The sequence below is a fragment of the Salvelinus sp. IW2-2015 genome, linkage group LG18, assembly GCF_002910315.2.
Source record: "Salvelinus sp. IW2-2015 linkage group LG18, ASM291031v2, whole genome shotgun sequence".
NCBI lineage: Eukaryota > Metazoa > Chordata > Actinopteri > Salmoniformes > Salmonidae > Salvelinus > Salvelinus sp. IW2-2015.
In genome coordinates this window covers 18,009,188-18,035,956 of record NC_036858.1, presented here as the reverse complement: position 1 = coordinate 18,035,956, position 26,769 = coordinate 18,009,188, and the positions used below count along the sequence as shown (strand labels likewise).

The 26,769-nt window shown below is 43.7% G+C and overlaps 1 protein-coding gene across 1 annotated transcript in view; it reads right to left on the bottom strand.

Moving 5' to 3' along the window:
- Positions 1 to 26,769, bottom strand: part of plxdc1 (plexin domain containing 1) — a 112,851-nt gene that overhangs the window by 43,476 nt on the left and 42,606 nt on the right. Inside the window, exons 5-6 of the mRNA XM_024006917.2 lie at positions 20,552 to 20,674; positions 20,198 to 20,316 (exon numbers count right to left, since the gene is read on the bottom strand). Of these exons, the coding sequence (XP_023862685.1) occupies positions 20,198 to 20,316; positions 20,552 to 20,674 (242 nt within the window). The remainder of the gene's footprint in view (positions 1 to 20,197; positions 20,317 to 20,551; positions 20,675 to 26,769) is intronic.

Below are 26,769 nucleotides of genomic sequence, written 5' to 3'. Positions count from 1 at the left end.
AGTCCCAGCTGTTCCATAAGGTGTATTTTTACCTGCTTTTTAAATCTGATTATACTGCTTGCATCAGTTACCTGATGTGGAATAGAGTTCCATGTAGTCATGGCTCTATGTAGTATTGTTCGCCTCCCATAGTCTGTTCTGGACTTGGGGACAGTGAAGAGACCTCTGGTGGCATGTAGGCATGGGTGTCAGACAGCTCGGTACCTTCAGCTTGTCAACACCTCTTACGAAAACAAGTAATGATGATGTCAATCTCTCTTCCACTTTGAGCCATGAGAGATTGACATGCATGTCATTAATGTTTGCTCTCTGTGTACTTTTAAGGGCCAGCAGTGCTGTCCTGTTCTGAGCCAACTGCAATTTTCCCAAGTCCCTCTTTGTGGCACCTGACCACACGACTGAACAGTAGTCCGGGTGCAACAAAACTAGGGCCTGTAGGACCTGCCTTGTGGATAGTGTTGTAAAGAATGCAGAGCAACGCTTTATTATYGACATACTTCTCCCCATCTTAGSTACTGTTGTATCAATATGTTTTGACCATGACAGTTTACAATCTAGGGTAACTCCAAGCAGTTTACTCACCTAAACTTGCTCAATTTCCACATTATTCATTACGAGATGTAGTTTAGGGTTTAGTGAATGATTTGTCCCAAATACAATGCTTTTAGTTTTGGAAATATTTAGTACTAACTTATTCCTTGCTACCCATTCTGAAACTAACTGCAGCTCTTTGTTAAATGTTGCAGTCATTTCAGTCGCTGTAGTAGCTGACGTGTATAGTGTCGAGTCATCCTCATACATATACACACTGGCCTTACTCAAAGCCAGTGGCATGTCGTTAGTAAAGATTGAAAAAAGCAAGGGGCCTAAACAGCTACACTGGGGAATTCCTGCTTCTACCTGGATTATGTTTGAGAGGCTTCCATTTAAGAACACCCTCTGTGTTCTGTTAGTCAAGTAACTTTATCCACATTATAGCAGGGGGTGTAAAGCCATAACACATCAGTTTTTCCTGCAGAAAACTATGYTCGATAATGTCAAAAGCTGCACTGAAGTCCACACGGAACCCAAACCGGCTGRGCGKGTGCACCATCGTGCATACATTTATTTTGTCCCTCCACACCAAACGCGATCACGACACACAGGTTAAAATATCAAAACAAACTCTGAACCAATTACATTAATTTGGGGACAGGTCGAAAAGCATTAAACATTTATGGCAATTTAGCTAGCAAGCWTGCACTTGCTAGCTAATATGCCCTATTTAGCTAGCTTGCTGTTGCTAGCTAATTTGTCCTGGGATATAAACATTGAGTTGTTATTTTACCTGAAATGCACAAGGTCCTCTACTCCGACAATTAATCCAAACATAAAACGGTCAACCGAATCGTTTCTAGTCATCTCGCCAGGTCGCAATTGTAAATGAGAACGTGTTCTCAATTTGCCTACCTGGTTAAATAAAGGTGACATAAAAATAAATAAATAAAAAATCTCTCCTCCTTCCAGGCGTTTTCTTCTTTGAACTTATATGGTGATTGGCATCTAAACTTTCATAGTATTACCACGATGACTGACAACACAGTTCGTCTTTCAATCACCCACGTGGGTATAACCAATGACGAGATGGCACTTGGGTACCTGCTTCTATAAACCAATGAGGAGATGGGAGAGGCAGGACTTGTAGCGCGATCTGCGTCACAAATAGAACTGACTTCTATTTTAGCCCTTGGCAACGCAGACGCTCGTTGGCGCGCGCAGTAATTGAATAACATAGATTCCTACATTTATTTTGCAATGCTTGCGCACGTGATGCGAGCGGTGTAGTCAGGGTATAATAACAGGACAGCCCCCACAATAATTGTATCATCTATTTCTCTCAGCCAATCAGTCATTTGTGTAAGGCTGTGCTTGTTGAGTGTCCTCCTCTATATGCGTGCAGAAAGTCTGTTGTCAATTTGTTTACTGTGAAATAGCATTGTATCTGGTCAAACACATTTTTTTCCATAAGTCTACTAAGGGTTGGTAACAGGCTGATTGGTTGGCTATTTGAGCCAGTAAAGGGGGCTTTACTATTCTTGGGTAGCGGAATGACTTTAGCTTCCCTCCAGGCCTGAAGGCACACACTCTCTAGTAGGCTTAAATTGAAGATGTGGCAAATAGGAGTGGCAATATTGTCCACTATATTCCTCTCAGCTAATTTTCCATCTAGCATTGTCAGACCCTGGTGGCTTGTCATTGTTGATAGACAACAATCATTTTTTCACCTCTTCCACACTGACTTTACGGAATTCAAAAAGTACAATTATTGTCTTTCATAAATTGGTCAGATATACTTGGATGTTTAGTGTCAAGCATTTGTTACTGGCATGTCATCTCATAAGTTTGCTTTTATCTTGCCAATGAAAAAGTCATTAAAGTAGATATCAGTGGGTTTTGTGATAAATGAGCCAGTCGCATCGGATTCAATGAATGATGGAGCCGAGTTGGCTTTTCCCAAAAAACGTATTTAAGCTGCTCCAAAGCTTTTTAAATTAAAAAAATTGCCAGACTTATTTGCCATACCTTTTGCCTCATCCTCCTCAACCATACAATTTTTCAATTTATCATCAATCCAAGGGGATCTAACAGGTTTTACAGTCATTTTCTTAATGGGTATGTGCTTATTAGTAACTGGAATAAGCAATTTCAGAAATGTGTCAAGTGCAGAAAAGTCTGGTTGCTCCTCATTACACACCACAGACCAACAAATATTCTTTACACATCAACACATAGGACCATATCACCTCCACCCTAACCTGACACCCTAGACCCACTCCAATTTGTCTACCGACCCAATAGGTCCACAGACGACGCAATCGCCCACCACACTGCAACACTGCTCTAACCCATCTGGACAAGAGGAATACCTATGTGAGAATGCTGTTCATCGACTACAGCTCAGCATTTAACACCATAGTACCCCCAAACTCGTCATCAAGCCTCGAGACCCGGCCTCTCGACCCCGCCCTGTTGCAACTGGGTACTGGACTTCCTGACGGGCCGCCCCCAGGTGGCTGAGGGTAGGTAACAACATCTCCACCCGCTGATCCTCAACACTGGGCCCACAAGGGTGCGTTCTGAGCCCTCTCCTGTACTCCCTATTCACCCACGACTGCGTGCCATGCCATGCCTCCAACTCAATCATCAGAGTTTGCGCGGATGCACACTCACAGTGGTAGGCTTGATTACCAACAACGACGAGACGGCCTGCAGGGAGGAGGTGAGGGCCCTCGGAGTGTGGTGTCAGGAAAAATATCCTCAACACTCAACGAAAACAAAGGTGAGATGATTGTGGACTTCAGGGAAACAGCAGAGGGAGCACCCCCTATCCACATCGACGGGACAGTAGTGGGAGAGGGTAGTAAGTTTTAAGTTCCTCGGCGTACACATCACCAGACAAACTGAATTGGTCCACCCCAAACAGACGAGCGTGGTGAAGAAGGTGCAGCAGCGTCCTCTTCAACCTCAGGAGGCTGAAGAAATTCGGCTTGTCACCAAAAGCACTCACAAACTTCTACAGATGCACAATCGAGAGCATCCTGTCGGGCTGTATCACCGCCTGGTACAGCAACTGCTCCCCCACAACCGTAAGGCTCTCCAGAGGGTAGTGAGGTCTGCACAACGCATCACCGGGGCAAACTACCTGCCCTCCAGGACACCTACACCACCGATGTCACAGGAAGGCCATAAAGATCATCAAGGACAACAACCACCCGAGCCACTGCCTGTTCACCCCGCTATCATCCAGAAGGCGAGGTCAGTACAGGTGCATCAAAGCAGGGACCGAGAGACTGAAAACAGCTTCTATCTCAAGGCCATCAGACTGCCACCCATCCCGGATCCGGGATAATTGTCATCAGAAACGCTGACTAGCATAGCCTAGCCTAGCGCCACAGGTATATAATATAATATAATTTCATGAAATCACAAGTGCAATATTGCAAAACACAGCTTAGCCTTTTGTTAATCTATCTGTCGTTCTCAGATTTTGAAATGTAATGTCTACAGCGAAACAATACAAGCCGTTGTGGTAAGTTTATCGATGCGCTCACAAAACAATAAGTACACCTAGCATCCAGGCTAACTTCCGGTCCGAAAATCAGAAAAGCAATCAAAGCTAATCGTTTACCTTTGATGATCTTTCGGATGTTTTCACTCACTAACTCCAGTTAAAACAACAAATGTTCCCTTTTTTCCATAAGCATATTTTTTATAGTCCAAAATACGCTCCGTTAAGTTTGATGCGTTATGCCCAGGAATCCACCGAAAAAGCGCCGTCGCCGACAACGCCGACAAAAATTCCAAATTATATCCCATAATGTCCACAGAAACAATGCTCAACGCGTTTTTATAATCCATACTCAGGCAGTGTTCTTTCAAAATATCTATTCGATAATATATCAACCGCGCGACAGTTGGACGCTTTTCACTAGGACCGCGGAAGCTAACCAATGCGCTGCCTTTCTCTTTTGGCAACAGTCTACTCTGAGACCCCCACCTATTCACTTACGCCAATGATGCCGTCGGTTCACGGTCATTCTTCAAAAGTAATAAGCCTGAAACTATGTACTAAAGGCTGTTGCACACCTTAGGGAAAGCCATAGTAGAAAAGAAGTCCTGGTTGATATTCCCCTTTATATGGGCAATAGCGGATGCATAAGCAACAGAGAGGTTTCTAAGAACAGCGGGCACCCCTTTCCTGATTGCGATTTTCCTCGGTTTTCGCCTGCAATATCAGTTCTTGTTTAACTCACAGACAATTCATTAAGACAGTTTTTGGAAACTTTAAGTGTTCTCCTAATCTGAACAATTATATGCATATTCTAGTTTCGGGAGCTGAGAAATAGGCAGTTCAAATGGTACGTGTTTTTAGCCAAAAAACGAAAATATGCCCCCTAGCTCTAAGAAGTTAAACAGCCACCACTAACATTTAGTGGCTGCTGCCAACATACTGACTCAACTCCAGCCACTTTAATAATGGGAATGATGGAATGTATGTAAAATGTATCACTAGCCACTTTAAACAATGCCACTTAATATAATGTTTACATACCCTACATTACTCATCTCATATGTATATGTATATTACTGTACTGTATATCATCTCACTGCATCTTGCCTATGCCGTTCTGTACCATCACTCATATATCTTTATGTACATATTCTTTATCCCTTTACACTTGTGTGTATAAGGTAGTAGTGGAATTGTTAGGTTAGATTACTCGTTGGTTATTACTGCATTGTCGGAACTAGAAGCACAAGCATTCGCTACACTCGCATTAACATCTGCTAACCATGTGTATGTGACAAATAAAATTTATTTTATTTGACATGTGAATCACTGCAAAATTCATTGTGTGACCTCTTATACACTATATTAGCCGAACAGCCCGCCGATGAATTGTAAAAAGAGTATGTGCCGAAGGGGAACTTGGTCTTTTCCATAGATATGGCTATTATATTGTGATCACTACATCCTATGGATTTGGATACTGCTTCAAAGCAAATTTCTGAAGCATTAGTAAAGATGTGATCAATACATGTTGATGATTTCATTCATGTGCTGTTTGTAAATAACCTGGTAGGTTGACTGACAACTTGAACCAGGTTGCAGGCACTGGTTACAGTTTGACATTTTTTCTTGAGTGGGCAGTTTGTGTTGAGAGCCAGTCAATATTTAAAATCACCCAGAAAATATACTTCTCTGTTGATATCACATACATTATCAAGCATTTCACACATATTATCCAGATACTGACTGTTAACACTTGGTGGTCTATAGCAGCTTCCCACAAGAATGMGCTTTAGGTGAGACAGATMAACCTGTAGCCATATTACTTCAACAGTATTTAACATTAGATCGTCTCTAAGCTTTACAGGAATGTGGTTCTTTATATACACCGCAACACCACCTACGTTGGCATMTCTGTCTTTTCTGTAAATGTTATAACCATGTATTGCTACCACTGTATCATCAAAGGTATTATCTAAGTGAGTTTCAGAGATAGTCAGAATATGAATGTCATCTGTTACAAGCAAGTTGTTGACTTCATGGGCCTTGTTTCTCAGACTGCACATGTTATGGGCTATTTTTAACACTTTTCTGTGTTGCTTGATTGTTTTTAATATTTTACTGGGAAGCTTTTCAGAAGTAGACTTGATAGTGCAGGGTGAGCTGCACAAAGTGGTCTTCCTACTAGCGCTCACCGCRTCAATGCTAACAGTGTTACTCTGGTTCATAGACTCATGATTACTGCATCCAATAGCTGTAGGATTAACCATGGTATTCAGGGCAATTAGGGGGACATAAATTAAGTTACTTACATTGTGTCTGCCAACACCTCTAGGATAATGTATTTAATCCCTACCATTGTGACAACTCATACATATGGACAAATTCTGGACATATATAGGTGGATTAACAACAAGCTAAGCTGTGTTTTGGTATATTTCAATTGTGATTCCATGATTATACATATTTTTAGTAATATTGTTGAATTTGGCGCCCTGCAATTCAGCGGTTGTTTAGGAAAATGATCCCGCTAAAGGGATCTGTGCGCAGAGAGGTTAATATTTTGTAGTGAGGAAAATAAGTAAAGGTCTGTTTGAACAAACAAACATATACAGTTGAAGTCGGAAGTGTACATACACTTAGGTTGGAGTCATTAAAACTTGTTTTTCAACCACTCCACAAATGTCTTGTTGAACTATAGTTTTGAACTATACTACTGACGATGCGCTCCCCAAATTTCACCAGGCTCACTGTTCATGAACTCTTGGAAGTGCTTGCACAAAGGATAGTAACATCTCATCCTGTGTTCTTGGAATCGGAATATCTGGACTAGTCCAGTGACTGCTGAGAAAGATCAGCTGACAACAGGGGAAAGTCCTTGTGGCGGCACGGAGAGACGGCTGACAGGAGGGAATAGACCCCACTGGGACAGTCATGGGGTAGCTTCCCATTTCTGTAGTTTCCCATGCTTCGCAGTATGTTGGAAACACCCGCTTTAGCTACAGAAAGTCAACATACGAGAATACCCCTAGAGTCTGCGAGAGCGGGGGCGGAAGATGACTCATCGGCTGACAACATGGTAACGACTGGACCGGAAACGACTACGAGTAAMGAGAGCACAGCAGCAACTGTCACAAGTTCCGCTGCAACAGCGGGCCACAAACAGATGCAGGTATGTGTCTGTGGTTGGACGAAAGTTACATCACACCCTGGGTTGAGGATCCACCAGGGGAAGAAGGGGTGTTTGGGTAAAGAGAGACAGAGGCCTCGCACTTTCTGCGAAAGCGATCAAATCAGTCGAATGAAGCACAGCAACTGGAAGCAAACCATAGTTTGCAGTGCATCAGTACCACTGTCATGGAGGACGTAAACTCAAGCACCAAAGTAACAACTGAGGTGGAACCAACAACAGGAGTGGAACTCACCCAGCCTCCCAGACCTGCAGTCGAGAGGAGACTACCAGTGCACAGACCGTATGTGAAGTGGCCTGGCGCCAGTGACAAGAAGTTGTGGGAAGCAGTGAATACTGACCTTACCTTGACCCTCGAGAAACTTCGAGGCACATTGGAGAAGAAGTTGGAGAGGATGGGGGACATCATCTATGAGTACGGGACAGAAAGCTTTGGAGTGCAAGAGGCAAAAGGCGGGAGAAAGGTTCCAACCCCACCAGTTTCCAGGAGGCAACAAGAAATCAAGCGCCTCGTTCAAGAAAGGYGACAGCTTAAGAAACAGTGGAAGACGGCCTCGGAGGTGGAAAAGGAGGGCATAGAGGCACTTCAGGCTGACATTAAAACCCGGTTGGCATCCCTCCGTAGAGCAGAGAACCTACGGAAACGCAGAAGGAAGAAAGAACAAACTAGAACTCGATTCTATAAAGATCCCTTCAAGTTCCTTAAAAGTCTCTTCACGAAGGAAAAAAGTGGAGCTCTAAAAACAACAAAGAAAGACCTAGAGGAGCACCTGATAACAACAAACTTTGACTCAAAGCGACATGAACATCTGGCCATCCCATCAGATATCCCACCCATTGAACCCCCGGAACATCATATTGAGACCAGCCCTCCGACATGGAAAGAGGTGGAAAACACAGTTKGACGGGCAAGAACAGCATCAGCCCCGGGGCCAAATGGAGTCCCGTACAAAGTGTATAAGAATGCACCAGACGTCCTGAGGTTCCTCTGGAGGCTTATGAGAACAGCTTGGCAAAAGAAGATAATACCCAAAGTGTGGCGTAGGAAAGGCGGGGTCCTGATGCCTAAGGAGAAGGATGCAATGAACATTAGCCAATTCCGCCCAATCTCCTTACTGAATGTCGAGGGTAAAATCTTCTTTAGGGTCATTGCCCAGAGGATGACCTGCAAAGGAATGCGTATGTCGATACATCTGTACAGAAGGCAGGAATATCAGGGTTCCTTGGAACATTCCAGCATGATCTGGCACCAGATCCAAATGGCCAAGGTGGAGAAAAGGGACTTCCATGTAGTCTTCCTCGACCTCGCCAATGCATTTGGCTCTGTGCCCCATGAACTCCTGWGGTCTGCCTTCAGATTTTTCCACATACCGGACACCATCACAACCCTGGTGAAGTCGTACTTCCAGGATTTGCAGTTCTGCTTCACCACCTCATGGCAGTGCCTGAATGTAGGTATAATGGCGGGATGTACCATTTCTCCGTTGGCATTCATAATGGCAATGGAGGTTATCATCAGATCCTCAAAATGGGTTGCTGGTGGACAGCGAGTCGACTCTGGTTTCCGCCTCCCTCCCTCCAGAGCCTACATGGACGACATTACAACATTGACCACCACTGTCCCATGCACCAGGAGACTGCTCAAAAAKCTCGAGGAGAACATCAGCTGGGCCAGTATGAAGGTGGCCCCTAGCAGTGTATGAGGTTCCAATCTCAACAGTGGAGAAGATGGAAAGAGGAGTCACAGGCTACTTAAAGAAGTGGCTCGGAGTTCCACGATGCCTTACCACCATAGGCCTCTATGGAGATAGTGTCTTCATGCTGCCCCTCACCAGTCTAACAGAGGAATTCAAGTGTGCAAAAACCAGGCTCCAGATGACACTGAATGAATCTCGAGACCCAGTGGTGAGCAACAACGCGCCGACCTTGGCAACTGGGCGCAAATGGAGGCCAGGAAAAGCAGTCCAGGAGGCAACAGCAGCCCTCAGACATGCTGACATTGTGGGTCATGTTCAGCAAGGGAGAGGAGGCCTTGGGCTAACTAGCCGTGCTGCTTGGAGTAAGGCCACTGCACCAGAGCGGCGGAAGATGGTAGTGCAGGAAGTACGCCATCAGGAGGAGGCTGCAAGGTGGGCCAAGGCAGTCTCTCTTGCCAAACAGGGACAGTGGACTCGATGGGACAGTGTGGAGAAGAGGAAGATCAGCTGGAAGGATCTGTGGGCCATGGAAGCGAGGCGGTTGAGCTTTTCCATCAGAGCAACATATGACGTCCTTCCAACACCAGTTAATCTTCACCAATAGTATGGTGAAGATCCGGACTGTGGCCTCTGTTCCATGCCAGCCAACCTCAGGCACATTCTCACAGGGTGTAAAACAAGCCTCACCCAAGGACGCTACACTTGGCGTCACAACCAAGTCCTTAAAAACCTTGCGTCCGCCCTGGAGGACAAGCGAGCTGCCACCAACTCCCTACCACCCCCAGCAGCATCACACCCCTTACGGACGACCTTTGTCCGTGAAGGGGCTAAACCACTGAAGAGCAGCTCTACACCATTAGAGCGAGACCAGCTGCGCTTGGCCCGCGACTGGAAAATGCTAGCTGACATTGGCCGGCAACTTGTGTTTCCTCCGGAGATCGCAACCACCACCCTAAGACCTGACATGGTGCTCTGGTCCCGTTCGCTCAAGAAGGTCTTCATCATTGAGCTCACAGTACCCTGGGAGGACTCAGTAGATGAGGCTTATGAGCGAAAACATCTGCGCTATGCCGATCTAGCTGCCGAAGCACGGCATCATGGCTGGAACACAGAAGTCCGACCAGTGGAGGTGGGCTGCAGAGGTTTTGTGGCAACATCACAAACCAGACTTCTTAGAGAATTAAGGGCCAGAGCCAGTTCGGCAATCAAAAGCTGTATCAGAGGCGGCAGAAGCCAGCAGTCACTGCTCTGGATGAAGGGAAAGACCCCAGCTGGGCCCGAAGTGAGAGGGCCAGAGGTATGCGGTCAACAATGCTTACTCAGGGAGGAGGACCCCCTGCCATGCATAGTCCCATGGGATGTTGGCTATAACAACAAGCAACCCTATGACTAATTGGGAATGGGACGCAACGTAGGATTGATCACCCTGTCGCTGGCGCCTTTGGGGAGGGTGTATAGTGTGAAAGGCCGAACACCCTAGGAACCAAAGGTACACTACTGACGATGCGCTCCCCAAATTTCACCAGGCTCACTGTTATGAACTCTTGGAAGTGCTTGCACAAGGATAGTAACATCTCATCCTGTGTTCTTGGAATCTTTGGCAAGTCGGTTAGGACATCTACTTTGTGCATGACACAAATAATTTACAGACAGATTATTTCACTGTATCACAATTCCAGTGGGTTAGAAGTTTACATACACTAAGTTGACTGTGCCTTTAAACAACTTGGAAAATTCCAGAAAATTATGTCATGTCTTTAGAAGCTTCTGATAGGCTAATTGACATAATTTGACAATTGGAGGTGTACCTGTGGATGTATTTCAAGGCCTACCTTCAACGCAGTGCTTCTTTGTTTGACATCATGGAAAATCAAAGAAAATCAGCCAAGACCTCAGATAAAAAAATGGTAAACCTCCACAAGTCTGGTTCATCCTTGGGGACAATTTCCAAATGCCTGAAGTACCACTTTCATCTTTACAAACAATAGTACGCAAGTATAAACACCATTGACCACGCAGCCATCATACCGCTCATGAAAGAGGCATTTCTGTCTCCTAGAGGTGAACGTACTTTGGTGAAAAAAGTACAAACCAGAACAACAGCAAAAGACCTTGTGAAGATGCTGGAAGAAACAGGTACAAAAGTATCTATATCCACAGTAAAACGAGTCCATATCGACATAACCTGAAAGGCGCTCAGCAAAGAACCACTGCTCCAAAGCCCATAAAAAAGCCAGACTGCAGTTTGCAACTGCACATGGGGTCAAAGATTGTACTTTTTGAGAAATGTCCTCTGGTCTGATGAAACAAAAATAGAACTGTTCCATAAAAGCTTTATGTTTGGAGGAAAAAAAGAGACGCTTGCAAGCCGAAGAACACCATTCCCAACCGTGAAGCACAGGGGTGGCAGCATCATTTGTGTGGGGTGCTTTGCTGCAGGAGGCACTGGTGCACTTAACAAAAACAGATGGCATCATGAGGACGGACAATTATGTGGATATATGAAGCAACATCTCAAGACATGAGTCAGGAATATAAAGCTTGGTCGCAAATGGGTCTTCCAACTGGATGACCCCAAGCATACTTCCAAAGTTGTGGCAAAAAGGACAACAAAGTCAAGTATTGGAGTGGCCATTACAAAGCCCTGACCTCAATCCTATCGAAAATATATAGTTAAGAACAAATTCTTATTTACAATGACAGCCTACCCCAGACGACGCTTGGCCAATGTGGCGCCACCTATACTCCCCAATCACGGCCAGATGTGATACAGTCGGGATTTGAACCAGGACATCTGTAGTGATGCCTCAAGCACTGAGATGCAGTGCCTTAGACCGCTGCGCCACTCGGTAGCCTCAAGTGAGTGTCTCGGTTAGCGTGAACATGGTATACCATGATAAGTTTATAATCCCCAAAAAACTATTAAAGATCCGAAATGAACAGGCTACGTGAGGAAAAATAGGTACCATTTAATATGTGCTACGTTAACCAAATGCCCTTTGCACATGAGGTCCGGCTTGCACGTGAGTGTCAATTATTTTAGTCCAAGAATATGATCAAAACTTAAGTCTTCATATAAAGTAGTCCTGATGCTTCTCGGTCGTGCAGAATGAATTAATAAGGTCTCGCTGTTTTAAGGCTCGAACATAAGGTAACCTTAGTCATTTTGAGTCTGTTGACATGGAGCTAAACATACTCGCTGGCATTTTACAGTTTTAGGTCATCCAATGGAAGAGAATTATCAACATAACAAAAATAAACATGACGTCAAATGTTCAATGGACAGCTATCTAGCCTGAAATACAGAAGAAACTGAGCTAACTGATGAGCACATACAGGCTACAAATAATATAAGGACACTGAGTGGGCTAGCTCGCCTATTACTCACTTAACTGTTATGCTAGCTACAGTACTATTGCCAACAGTCACATAATCCAAGGTGGTTTAATTCTCCGTAGTCCAGAGTGGTGGTAGACTTCACAGTGGCAACATGACTAGGATGAAGATTCACATTGTATGCCACAGATGAACACCTTGGCTTGAGAGGGAGATTCAAAACTCGTGTGACTGTCCATTGTAAGTCAGATGTAGTTTTAAGCTGGGAAGGCTATTCCATAGGCAATGTTGAGGGACCTGAGCTTGTGTTTGACCCCTTCGTAACCGTTTCTTTTTCGGTGCAGGTCCGAGGATAGGTCAGGGAAGAACATGATTTCTTGGTCCCCATACATCATCTTGCCCTTGGCCCTGGCTTGAGAAACTTCATGATAAGGACTCGAGTAGAGGGTGGTTTCTCGGGCCAGTAGGAGCCAGAAGCCGATGGTCTCTTTCAATGTGCAGGGGGTCCGGAAAGGCATTTGGCCCCAAAGCCTCGGGAAGCCATCTCCTGAGAAATGCAACTGCATCACCATTTTCCACTTTTTCGGGTAGATTTAACCAGTCTCAAATTAGACCTCATGTGGTGGTTCTCAAGCAAGCTTGGTTTTGAAATAAGGTCTGCCATCTGTTTATCCAACTTTTCGGTCGTTGTTTTGACAGTGACGAGAGTATTTTCCACCATGCTAATGCGTTGCTCTGCTTCGTCCAAGTTTGTGAAGTAGGCTTGAAGGTCACGTTTAACCTCTCTAAATCACTGTTAGGACACCTTTGAGTTTGGTGGAAAAGTCTGCCCTCATGGCAGACATTGCTTCCAAAACTCCTTGGTTCTGGTTCTGGTTTAGGTTGTCGACATCATTGGTTGCCATGTCGGACTCGTGGTGTGAACAGCTAGCTGAGCTTGCAGGGCTAACTAGGTTAGTAGAGCTGGCTTTCCTGGCCTAGCCTGGACCAAGTTGTCGATAAAATATGTTCTTCTTATTTTAGGAGGACTATGTTTAAGTCGATTCATAATGGATGTAGATACACCTGAAATTGTCCAAGAAAATTGCTGTTCGTGTTACGAGGATTTAAAATAAGAGATTCAAATCATTTAAAAGAAATTTGCTGAGGTTGGTAGGAGAGCAGTAAAAACAAGTCAGCTCAGTTCAACGCTATAACCACGCAGCCTGTTTGACATTTTGTGTTATTTGTGCTGGTCTATTTCCTAAAATGGAAGAGCAGAAGAGTCTGTGCGATCTCAGATAGTAATAATAGTTCCTATGGTTGGTGCTCTAAGATGTCCCAGGTTTGTGGCATTGATTAATAAATAATGTAATTTTTACTTCGAGTCAGATGTTTATATGTTATGTCATGTATAAAAGGCATATGTATGCATTGTTTACTATTTTGATTTATTTATAACAATGTAATTGATGGGTGACTAGGTGTATGCTTATTCATGATTCATGATTATGGATACATTCTGCAATGAGTTAATCTGGTTTTTAATCAGATACAGAGCATGTCAACAAGTTAGTTCTGAATTGCTTTATTCCGCAGAGCTTTCTGACACCATGAATTGAAATACACTGAACAAAAATATAAATGCAACATGTAAAGTGTTGTTCCCATGTTTCATGAGCTGAAAAAAAAGAAATGTACCATACGCACAAAAAGCTTATTTTCTCAAATTTTGTGCACAAATTTGTTTTAATCCCCGTTAGTGAGCATTTTCCTTTGCTAAAATAATCCATCCACCGGACAGGTGTGGCATATCAAGAAGCTGATTAAACAGCATAATCCCTACATATGTGCATCTTGTGCTGGGGAAAATAAAAGGCCACTTTAAAATGTGCAGTTTTGTCACACAACACAATGCCACAGATGTCTAAAGTTTTGAGGGAGCGTCCAATTGGCATGCTTACTGCAGGACCAGGGCTGTTGCCAGAGAATGTAATGTTAATTTCTCTACCATAGGCTGCCTGCAACATKGTTTTTCGAGAATTTGGCAGCACGTCCAACCGGCCTCACAACAGCAGACCACGTGAGACCTCCACATCTGGCTTCTTCACCTGAGGGATTGTCTGAGGGGGGAGGGGTAATAAAGCCCTACTGTGAGGAAAAAACTCATTCTGATTGGCTGAGCCTGGCTGCCAAGTGGGTGGGCCTATGCCCTCCAAGGCCCCCCCATGGCTGCACTCCTGCCCATTCATGTGAAATCCAATTATTTCAATAGACTTATTTCCTTATATGAACTGTAACTCAATAAAACCTTTGAAATCGTTGCATGTTGCATTGATATTTTTGTTCATATTGATTTAAATTTATTCATATCGTTGGCCCAAATGATAAGAGATTAAATATAGACCTCCACCAGCTGAAGGAGAAGAGGATCAGGTAAAATAAGGGTATGTTGATATTATAGCCTAGTATTTATTCATGGTACATTGTAAATATCGGTCTACTACTAGGATAGTATTCTGTAAAAGACGAGAGCAAATGCATAAATAAAACAATAAATATTAGTTAAATAAAATATGGAACAGTAAATAACAATTTCAATATATATTTTGTTTTGGATCAAGGTAGCTAATAGCTAGCTGATAGCTAGCTATAGCTGACCGCAAAGGTGTCAGCTAGAGATGACATGCCGGAGCTTGCAGGGATTTGTAGTCTTGCATGATGTCTACTTTGATGCTAATTAGCATTTTCTCATCTGAGAGTAAATAGAGCGGAATATATTGATAAAAATCTAGTTGTTCGAGATTTACTGTACACAGCTATCGAAACGTCACGCCAGGGAAAGCCTACATGAAACACAGACCTTGTTTGAAGTGGTTCTGAAATCCACAATGGTGAACAAAAACTATTGGAACCATTTCCGTGTTTGACCACTAGGTTTTATGGGTATTATGACGCATCCACTATGGGGCTCTATGGCGTGAGCACTAGTTTTCCCACGGTCAAGCAAGGTTCTGTTTTAGGCTAGAGCGCAGGTGTTATTGAGGAGGATGTGTTTGCTAATCTGTTAGTTTCGCCCTTTTCAAGATGAACTTTCAGCAAGAAGCTACGTTTCAAATGATCATCATCTGGTGAGTGCCACTGTTTTATTATTTCAGCTCGCTTGCTGTTAGTTATCTCTGAAAATATTGGGTGACTGTGACTGGGTAAAACACGGTTGCATTTAAACTTTATATCCCCGGTTACTTTGTGTGCAGAACTAGATACAATATGTATGCAATGGGAAGTAGCTAGCTAATATTAGTACTTTTAGAATTTGGAAATGCTAAATGGTTGGTTTTGTATTGTCATGATTGGGGCCTACTAGCTTATTATGTCCGAGTGAATGGGATGCTTTTATTATTTTGCTCTGTGTGACTGCTTTCTTTGGCTGTGCTATATAGGCCTATGTTTTATAAAAAATGCTCTCTCCTACGTGGAGTGTGCAGGTATTACAGTCTCTGTCTTTTCAGGACCACGGGCCTAGCTGTCACATCCTTCGACGTGTCACTGACTGTTGTTGCTATTGTTGGTAGTGATAGTGATGGTGTGGGCTACCATAAGTTGGGTGCACATTGTGGTTGTTGTTGCTCCGGTACTGTTATGACTCCGGTGCCAGTGGCAGCCTTTAGTGCAGCTCAGGCCTGTTTGATTCATTAATGATGTCATCAAAAAGCAGTGCTCCTCTTGCGTTAGAGCTAGATATAATGGTGAGCACATAAAGTGATGCTATGATTCTGTTATTTGTCTTGATATTCTAGTTTGATACGTTTTGGAAAAATGTATTTCCCACTGAAGGTCCAATACCCAGGCTTCGCCACTGGTCTACAACAAGCGGCCAGGGTTCCAGTAGAAGCACAGTTTTGACTGCTCCTAGTCTTGTTTCAATATTGCGGTTTAACTGACACCGACCCAGAAAGACAATTTCCATAGACGGCCACACAGAGAAGTCAGATTAGAAAATTCCTAATAAGACATCACCTTTGTGCACAAAACATCCATTGAGTTATTCAAATAATTGTCGCTGAGGCGATTTCTTTGTCACTCACAGAAAATATGAATATGTTATATTCATCCAATGCCTAACAAGTTTTTGGATGACGTCGTCGCTGCTCCCTGTGCGCACTGTGTGCTAGTGAACATGTGAAGTTGGGCCATGTAAACCGGATGCAACTGGGATATGGACGGTCCATGAATCGGCCTATGCGAACATGCGTAGATTATGCTGAAAACAACTGTCTGACATCTAGGATGCAGTCGCCAGTTCTTTATTTTTACTATTTTATACATGTAGAATAATAGTGAAGACATAATCTCTGAAATAACACACATGGAATCATGTAGTAACCAAAAAAGTATTAAACAAATCAAAATATATTTTATATTTGAGATTCTTCAAATAGTCACCCTTTGCCTTGATGACAGCTTTGCACACTCATTCTCTCAACCAGCTTCACGAGGTCACCTGGAATGCATGTCAATGAACAGGGGTGCCTTGTTAAAAGTTAATTTGAGGAATTTCTTTCCTTAATGCATTTGAGCCAATCAGTTATGTTGTGACAAGGTAGGGGTGGTATACAGAAGATATTTGGTAAAATACCAAGTCCATATTATGGCAAGAACAGCTCTAATAAGCAAAGAGAAACGACAGTCTATCATTACTTTGAAAGTGCAWGTCGCAAAAACCATCAAGTGCTTTGATGAAACTGTCTCTCACGAGGACTGACACAGGAAAGGAAGACCCAGATTTACCTCTGCTGCAGAGGATAAGTTCATTAGAGTTACCAGCCTCAGAAATTGCAGCCCAAATAAATGCTTCAGAGTTCAGGTCACAGACACATCTCAACATCATGGTCAAATTGCTGCAAAGAAACCACTACTAAAGGACACCAATAAGAGGTAGAGACTTGCTTGGGCCAAGAAACATGAGCAATGGACATTAGACCGGTGGAAATCTGTCCTTTAGGTCTGATGAGTCCAAATTTGAGATTTTTTGGTCCCAACAGCTGTCTTTGTGAGATGCAGAGTAGGTGAATGGATGATTTCTGCATATGTGATTACCACTGGGAGGCATGGAAGAGGGTGTGTGGGGGTGCTTTGCTGGTGACACTGTCTGTGATTTATTTAGAAATCAAGGCACACATAACCAGCATGGCTACCACAGCATTCTGCTATCCCATCTGATTTGCGCTTAGTGGGACTATCATTTTTTTRCAACAGGACAATGACCCAACACACTTCCAAGCTGTATAAGGGCTATTTGATCAACATGGAGAGTGATGGAGTGCTGCATCAGATGACGTGGTCTCCACAATCACCTGACTTCAACCCAATTAAGATGTGTTGGACCGCAGAGTGAAGGAAAAGCAGCCAACAAGTGCTCAGCATATGTGGGAACTCCTTTAAGACTGTTGGAAAAGCATTCCAGGTGAAGCTGGCTGAGAGAATGCCAAGAGAGGGTGGCTATCTATTCTAACCTGTTGTTTCGGAAATGGTATCCGGCCGTCACACCGAGTGGCACCGTTGGAGATAACCCACAAATCGCTAGCTAACGGACTAGCCTACCACGCTAGTTTTTTCCCGGACAGCTCAAAACTTAGCATCCAAGCTATGGCGAAAAACACATCTCCCACCCCAAACGAAGAGAAGCTCCCAGTACTAATCTGCTCCTGTGGAAACAAGATATCGGCCAAAGACACCCACTCGGTGTGCTCCACTTGCCTTGGGCTGCAACATGCCCAGGAAGCCTCCCCTGGCTCCTGTCCACACTGTGCCCTCTTCACTGTGAAGAGCCAGCCACTGTGAAGAGCACGCCAAGTTAGCTTGAGTCAACAGGAACCTAACATGGGGGCCGGCGCCCCCGGTGACTCACCAGAGGAAATGCATATCCCCACTGGGAATCGTGGTAAGACGGCTAGCGCTAGCTGGGCAACCAGCTCGACACCATTGCCCTGCTGTCGGAGGACTTCAGCAACGACCTCGCGGCCTGTGTTGCCACAGACCTCAATCCTCGTCTGCTTAAAGCCGTTGTCCAGGTGTCAGGAATAGCGATGGTGCTCATGATATCCCAGGAGAGGACTCAATGGCTCAACCTATACACGGTGTCTGATAGTGAGAAGCTGATGATCCTGGATGCTCCAGTAGACCCTAAAAACCTTTTCGGTCCCACTGTCGAGATGATGCAGATGATACACTCCGGCTCAGTGGGAATCAGGGAGGATACTCCGGGAGGATATCGCATTGCTAATAGTGAAAAGGGCAATAAGAATTGTTCCTCCCGAGTAAAACCACTGCAGTTTTTACTATTGATATTTCCTGGTTCCAACAAAGGGGGGCGGTATTCGCCCGATCCTAGATCTACGTGCTCTGAACAGGCACATGAGAAAGTACACGTTCAGAATGTTGACACACACTGCTTTGCTACGTTCTCTGCGCCCAGGTGATTGGTTCGTATCTGTCGACCTGAAGGACGCTTACTTTCACATCTCAATACACTCTCCTCACAGGAAATTTCTCAGATTCGCTTTTCAAGGCCTAGTAATCTACACATTTCTCGTACTCCCTTTCGGCCTCTCACGGTCACGTCATGTTTTTACGAAGTGTACCGAGGCAGCCATAGCCTCACTCAGAGAAAGGGGCATTCGGCTGATGACGTACATAGACATTTGGCTGCTGTGTGCGCAATCGAGACAAGAGGTCTTAGAACACAGTCAGCTACTATTGGAACACCTGACATTTCTAGGTTTCAGAATAAACACAGCAAAGAGCGTTCTGATTCCCACGCTCATTCAAAGCTCGCCTTTCAGTGGAATGTATAAGAACATTCCAAAATTGCCTAGCACTGTTTCGCAGAGGGAACCTGGTCTCTTTCAAAACATGCCTGAGACTGCTTTTGTAGTCATCCCATTAGGACGTTTGAATATGAGAGGCTTTCAATGCTGGGTCTCTTCTCTAGGTCTGAGCCCAATACGTCACAAACATCTCCATAGACTGCATGGTAGCACTGCACTCCTGGAGACACCGGATGTTTCTGTCACAGGGTTCCCAGATGGGCACTGTTTTATCCAGAAAAGTAGTCACAARGGACGCATCTCTCTCGGGTTGGGTTGAAACTCACGAGGGCAGAACAGTGTGGGGACCCCATCACCGTTCTACTCACATAAACTGCCTGGAACTCCTTGCAGTGTCCCTAACATTAAAGYCATTCCTCCATTTCTGGAGGGTTGTCATGTTCTAGTCAGAACTGTTGTGGCTTACATAAACAGACAAGGGGGACTGCAATCCCCTCACTTATACACACTGGCACACAGACTSATTATGTGGAGCAGTGTGCATCTCCAGTCACTGAGAGCTACTCATATATGGGGGCAGATTTACTTTCCAGTGTTCAAGTTGAACCATTCACTTGGCCCGTGAATGGTTCAACTTGAACTCTGCCGGGCTTTCCCAAAATGTAATTTGCTAGAGCCTCATCCACCAGGTCCCTATGGCTTTACAATGATGGTGAAAACTTGGAGAAATGTTGGGGTTAGGTGGGTTAAAATATTTTAAGAAGTCACAGCGTGCCCAGAGGGACATGTCAAAATGCTGAATTTTGGCACTTTAGCAAGTGTTTATTCATATGAAAAAGTCATATTTATTGAATTGTTCATGTAGTCACAATTTCTACATAAACTATCAAAGGATGCAAAAGGAACTAATTTCTGGGAAGGTACTTTTACTGTTCGCGATTCACAAATTATTATTTTGATTCCCATGTTTTAATTCACTGCGATTGAACCGAACCCCAACTATTATAATGGCGAAGCAAATCATTGGATTCGTCAAAATATATGAAGTAGATCATCCGTTGAACAGTAAAAAAAAAAAAAGACCTATTATAGTATATTGTATTAGAAAACTCACCTCTCTGTAGTTGAACGCGATCGTTCCATTGTTATGGAGAGCAGCCTGGAAGGTGAAGGTTCCCTCTGCCTCGCGCCCCTGAAGCCGCACCTTGTCCCATTGCACCACAAACACCTCCCCTAGCACAGAGCAAGGGTCAGAGGTCAACATTAAAGGTCACGTAAGGGCTCCCAAACGGCACCCACAAAAATAAAATCAGCTAAAACCCTAAGCTGTTGAAACGTTTGTAAAATAAATTATTACACCGGAGCAACTAAAGTGTGCTACTTTTCCTTTTCTTTACTCCACACATACACTCCCACACCCACCCACCCACACACAAATATAGACATACGCACATACAAACACACTCACCATTGTCCATGTACCGCACTGTTGAGTTTTTTGAAAAACTGGGGTCAAAGTTGGCCATGAGGGGGGCGATGTACTGTGTGGCTGTCAGCATGCGATGAGTGATCTCCCCCGTGAAGATGAACCCTTCGAAAGGTCAAAAGTTCAAACATCAGAGGAACTGGGAGAAAGTTTTAACTTTCTACATTGTTATGTCTGGCACCCCAACAAGATGATACATAAAACAGGAAAACAGGACCCAAAAGTCAAAAGTTCAAACGTAAAGAGACTGGAAGAAGCATGCCTGCACGAAAGTCTTTCATCATTCTACATTGTTATGTCTGGCACCSCAATGAGATGATAAACAAAACAATAGGACCCGGGGAAGCGATATACAGCCATTTTCTTGTACCACAGAAACCCAGCCATTCTTCACGCTGAAGGGCAGGCGAGGAGTCGGAAACTTTATTGGGACTTGATTGTTCAGAGGAGAGTTTTGAAAGGACACTTTGCGGACTTTAAAGGCTCAGTGCAGTCACAAATATGATTTACCTGTGTTTTAAATACAGTGCCTTCAGTAAGTATTCATACCCCTTGACTTTTCAAAATGTTGTGTGTTACAGCCTGAATTTAAACAGATTAAATTGAGATGTGTCACTGGCCTARACACAATATCCCATACTGCCAAAGTGGAATTGTTTTTAGAAAATGTACACCTTAATTAAAAATGACAAGCTGAAATGTCTTGAGTCAATAAGTATTCAACTACGTTATGGAAAGCCTAAATACTTTCAGGAGTAAAATGTTTCTTAACAAGTCACATAATAAGTTGCATGGATTCAGTCTGTGTGCAATAATAATGTTTAAAAAGCGTGTTTATTGGTTGGCTACCTCATCTCTGTACCCCACACACACAGTTATCTGTAAGGTCCCTCAGTCGAGCAGTGAATTTCAAACTCAGATTCAACCACAAAGACCAGGGAGGTTTTCCAATGCCTCGCAAAGAAGGGCACCTATTGGTAGATGGGTAAAAAAAAGTAAACATTGAATATCCCTTTGAGCATGGTGAAGTTATTAATTACACTTTGAATGGTGTATCAATAAACCCAGTCACTACAAATATACAGGCGTCCTTCCTAACTCAGTTCGCCAGAGGAAGGTAACCCCTCAGGGATTTCACCACGAGGCCAAGGAGTTTAATGACTATAATAGGAGAAAACTGAGCATGAATCAACAACATTGTCACTCCCCAATACTAATCTAAATGACGGAGTGAAAAGACAGAAGCTTGTATAGAATAAAAATATTCCAAAACATGCATCCTGTTTGCAATAAGGCACTAAAGTAAAACTTCAAAAAACTTGGCTTTTTTTTTTTACTTCGTGTCCTGGATGAAAAGCGTTATGTTTGGGGCAAATCCAACACAACACATCAAATCAAATTTATTTATAAAGCCCATCTTACATCAGCTGAGTACCTCACATCACTGAGTACCACTCTTCATATTTTCAAGCATGGTGGTGGCTGCATCATGTTATGGCTATGCTTGTCATCGGACTAGGGAGTTTCTAGGTTAAAAAGAAACAGAATAGAGCAAAGCACAGGTAAAATACTAGAGGAAAACATGGTTCAGTCTSCTTTCCAACAGACACTGGGAAACAAATTCACCATTCAGCAGGTCAATAGCCTAAAACACAAGGCCAAATATATACTGGAGTTGCTTATSAAGTCGACATTGAATSTTCCTGAGTGGCCTAGTTACAGTTTTGACTTAAATCGSCTTGAAAATCTAAAACTTGAAAATGGTTGTGTAGCAATAATCAACAACCAACTTGACAAAGCCKAAAACATTTTTAATAGAGTAATGTTCAAATATTGTACAATCCAGGTGTGAAAAGCTCTTAGACTAAGCTAGAAAGACTAATAGCTGCCAAAGGTGATTCTAACATGTATTGACTCAGGGGATTGAATACGTATGTAATCAAGATACAGTTGAAGTCGGAAGTTTACATACACCTTAGCCAAATACATTTAAACTCCGTTTTTTTACAATCCCTGACATTTAATCCTAATAAAAATTCCCTGTCTTAGGTCAGTTAGGATCACCACATTATTTTAAGAATGTGAAAAGTCAGAATAATAGTAGAGGAAAGGATTTATTTCAGCTTTTATTTCTTTCATCACATTCCCAGCAGTTCAGAAGTTTACATACACTCAATTAGAATTTGGTAGCATTACCTTTAAAATTGTTTAAATTGGGTCAAACATTTCAGGTAGCCTTCCACAAGCTTCCCACAATAAGTTGGGTGAATTTTGGCCCATTCCTCCTGACAGAGCTGGTGTAACTGAGTCAGGTTTGTAGGCCTCCTTGCTTGCAAACGCTTTTTCAGTTCTGCCCACAAATGTTCAATAGGATTGAGGTCAGGGCTTTGTGATGGCCACTCCAATACATTGACTTTGTTGTCCTTAAGCCATTTTGCCACAACGTTGGAAGTATGCTTGGGGTCATTGTCCATTTGCGACCAAGCTTTAATTTCCTGATTGATGTCTTGAGATGTTGATTCAATATGTCCACATAATTTTCCGTTCTCATGATTCTATCTATTTTGTGACGTTCACCAGTCCCTTCTGCAGCAAAGCACCCCCACAACATGATGCTGCCACCCATGCTTCTCGGTTGGGATGGTGTTCTTCGGCTTGCAAGCGTCCCTTTTTTCCTCCAAACATAACCATGGTCATTATGGCCAAACAGTTCTATTTTTGTTTCATCAGACCAGAGGACATTTCTCCAAAAAGTACGATCTTTGTCCCCATGTGCAGTATGCGAGACCGTAGTCTGGCTTTATTTTATGCAAGTTTGGTGCGACGTGGCTTCTTCCTTGCTGGGCGGCAGCCTTCAGGTTATGTGGATATAGATACTTTTTTGTACCCGTTTCCTCAGCATCTTCACAAGGTCCTTTGCTGTTGTTCTGGGATTGATTTGCACTTTTCGCACCAAAGTAACGTTAATCTCTAGGAGACAGAACGTGTCTCCTTCCTGACGGTATGACAGCTGCGTGGTCCCATGGTGTTTATACTTGCATACTATTGTTTGTACAGATGAACTTGGTACCTTCAGGCGTTTGAAATTGCTCCCAAGGATGCCAAGACTTGTATAGGTCTGGTCTTGGCTGATTTCTTTTGATTTTCCCATGATGTCAAGCAAAGAGGCACTGAGTTTGAAGGTAGGCCTTGTAAATACATCCACAGGTACACCTCCAATTGACTCAAATGATGTCAATTAGCCTATCAGAAGCTTCTATAGCCATGACATAATTTTTCTGGAATTTTCCAAGCTGTTTAAAGGCATAGTCAACTTAGTGTATGTAAACTTCTGATCCACTGGAATTGTGATAGTGAATTTTAATTGAAATAATCTGTCCGTAAACAATTGTTTGAAAAATCACCTGTGTCATGTACAAAGTATGTCCTAACAAACTTGCCAACATATAGTTTGTTAACAAGACATTTGTGGAATGGTTGAAAATTAGTTTTATGACTCCAACCTAAGATCTTCCTAGATCTTGCCTCCTGGCAAACTGAGCAATCGGGGAGAAGGGCCTTGGTCAGGAGGTGACCAAGAACCAATGGTCACTCTGACAGAGCTCCAAAGTTCCTCTGTGGAGATGGGAGAACCTTCCAGAAGGACAACTATCTCTGCAGCACTCCATGATCAGGCTTTTTATTGTAGAGTGGCCAGACAGAAGCCACTTATCCACGAAAGGAGGCAACCAGCCGCTTGGATGTTGCCAAAAGGCACCTAAAGACTCTGACCAATATTGAACTCTCCTGTGTCCCTGAATGCCAGGCGTCAGTCTGGAGGAAACCTAGCACAATCCCTACGGTGAGCATGGTGGTGACAGCATCATGCCGTGGGATGTTTTTCAGCGGCAGGGATGAGCGGCAAGAGGGATTAAGGGAAAGATGAACAGAGCAATATATAGAGAGATCCTTGATGAAGTCCTGAGTGCTCTGGAGCAGGTTCTCAGACTGGGGCGAAGAGTCACTTTCAACAGAACAATGACCTCAGCACAAGCCAAGACAACGCAGGAGTGGTTTCGGGACAATGTCCTTGAGTGGTCGCCAGAGCCTGAACTTGAACCCAATCGAACATCTCTGGAGAGACCTGAAAATAGCTGTGCAGCGACACCCCCATCCAACCTGCAGAGCTTTGAGAGGATTTGCCAGAGAAAATGGAGAGTAACTAACTCCCCACAATATCAGTTGTGCCAATACTTGTCTGCTCGAATACCCTAAGACTTTTCTTCAACAATGTACTGAGTACAGGGTCTGAAAGCGGATGTAAATAGAATGATTAAGTTGTTTATTTTTAATACATTTGCAAAAATGTCTAAAAAACWGTTTTTGCATATTATGGGATATTGTGTGTATATTGATGAGGGGGGGGAAAACAATTGAATCAATTTTAGAATTAAGGCAAGCGTTCTGAATACTTTTCGAATGCGCTGTATCTACCAATTGTCAAGGTTTTGTTTTTGTTTTCAAAAAGGAAGAGATGCTAGTTTTCAAATTCATGATCTTTTAGATGTATATTCATTATTTTCACTGTATGTGAATTGTGAAGTTTTTAGCTTATTTGAGTAGTAGCTATATATAAGAAAAGCTGGATGTGTTATTTATCTGAAAGCAATCAGATATAGACGTTCATTGTCTTAGTATTATTTACTAAACTAAGGCAAATATGGCTGATATTTGTTATGTAAGTGTAGTCCAACATACAGTACCAGTCAAATRTTCGGACACACCTACTCATTCAAGGGTTTTTATTTAATTTTACTTTTGTAAAATAAACTCAGCAAAAAAAAGAAACGRCACGTTTTCAGGACCCTGTCTTTCAAAGATAATTCGTAAAAATCCAAATAACTTCACAAATCTTKATTGTAAAGGGTTTAAACCCTGTTTCCCATGCTTGTTCAATGAACCATAAACAATTAATAAACATGTACCTGTGGAACGGTCATTAAGACACTAACCACTTACAGATGGTAGGCAATTAAGGTCACAGTTATGAAAACCTAGGACACTAAAGAGGCCTTTCTACTGACTCTGAAAAACACCAAAAGKAAGATGCCCAGGGTCCCTGCTCATCTGCGTGAACGTCCCTTAGGCAGGCTGCAAAGTTGCATGAGGACTGCAGATGTGGCCAGGGCAAAAAATTGCGATGTCCYTACTGTGAGACGCCTAAGACAGCGCTACGGGGAGACAGGAGGACGGGACAGCTGATCGTCCTGCTGGCAGTGGCAGACCACGTGTAACAACACCTGCACAGGATCGGTACATCCGAACATCACAACCTGCGGTACAGGATATAGGACAGCAACAACAACTGCCCGAGATCACCAGGAACACACAATCCCTCCATCTCAGTGCTCAGACTGTCCGCAATAGGCTGAGAGAGGCTGGACTGAGGTGTTTGTAGGCCTGTTGTAAGGCAGGTTCCTCACCAGACATCACCCGGCAACAACGTCGCCTATGGGCACAAACCACCGTCGCTGGATCAGACAAGACTGGCAAAAAGTGCTCTTCACTGGCGAGTCACGGTTTTGTCTCACCGTGGGTGATTTCGGAATCGCGTTTAGTTGTCGAAGAGAGATGAGTGTTACACCGAGGCCTGTACTCTGGATCCGGATCGATTGGAGTTGGAGGGATCCTCCTGGTCTGTGCGTGTGTCACAGCATCATTGGACTGAGCTTGTTGTTCATTGGCAGGCAATCACAACGCTGTGCATTATAGGAGACATCCTCCTCCCTCATGTGGTACCTATCTGCAGTCTCATCCGACATGACGCCTCCAGCATGACAATACCACCAAGCCATACTGCTCGTTGCGTGCTGTGATTTCTGCAAGACAGGAATGTCAGTGTTCTGTCATGGGCCAACGAAGAGCCCAGATCTCAACCATGAGCACGTCTGGGACCTGTTGGATCGGAGGGTGAGGGCTTGGGCCATTCCCCCCAGAAATGTCCGGGAACTTGCAGGTGCCTTGGTGGAAGAGTGGGGTAACATCTCAGAGCAAGAAACTGGCAATCTTGTGCAGTCCACGAGGAGGAGATGCACTTGCGAGTACTTAATGCAGGTGCGTGGCCACACCAATACTGGACTGTAACTTTGGATTTTGACCCCCCCTTTGTTCAGGGACACATTATTCAATTTCTGTTTAGTCACATGTCAGTCCTCTCTCCC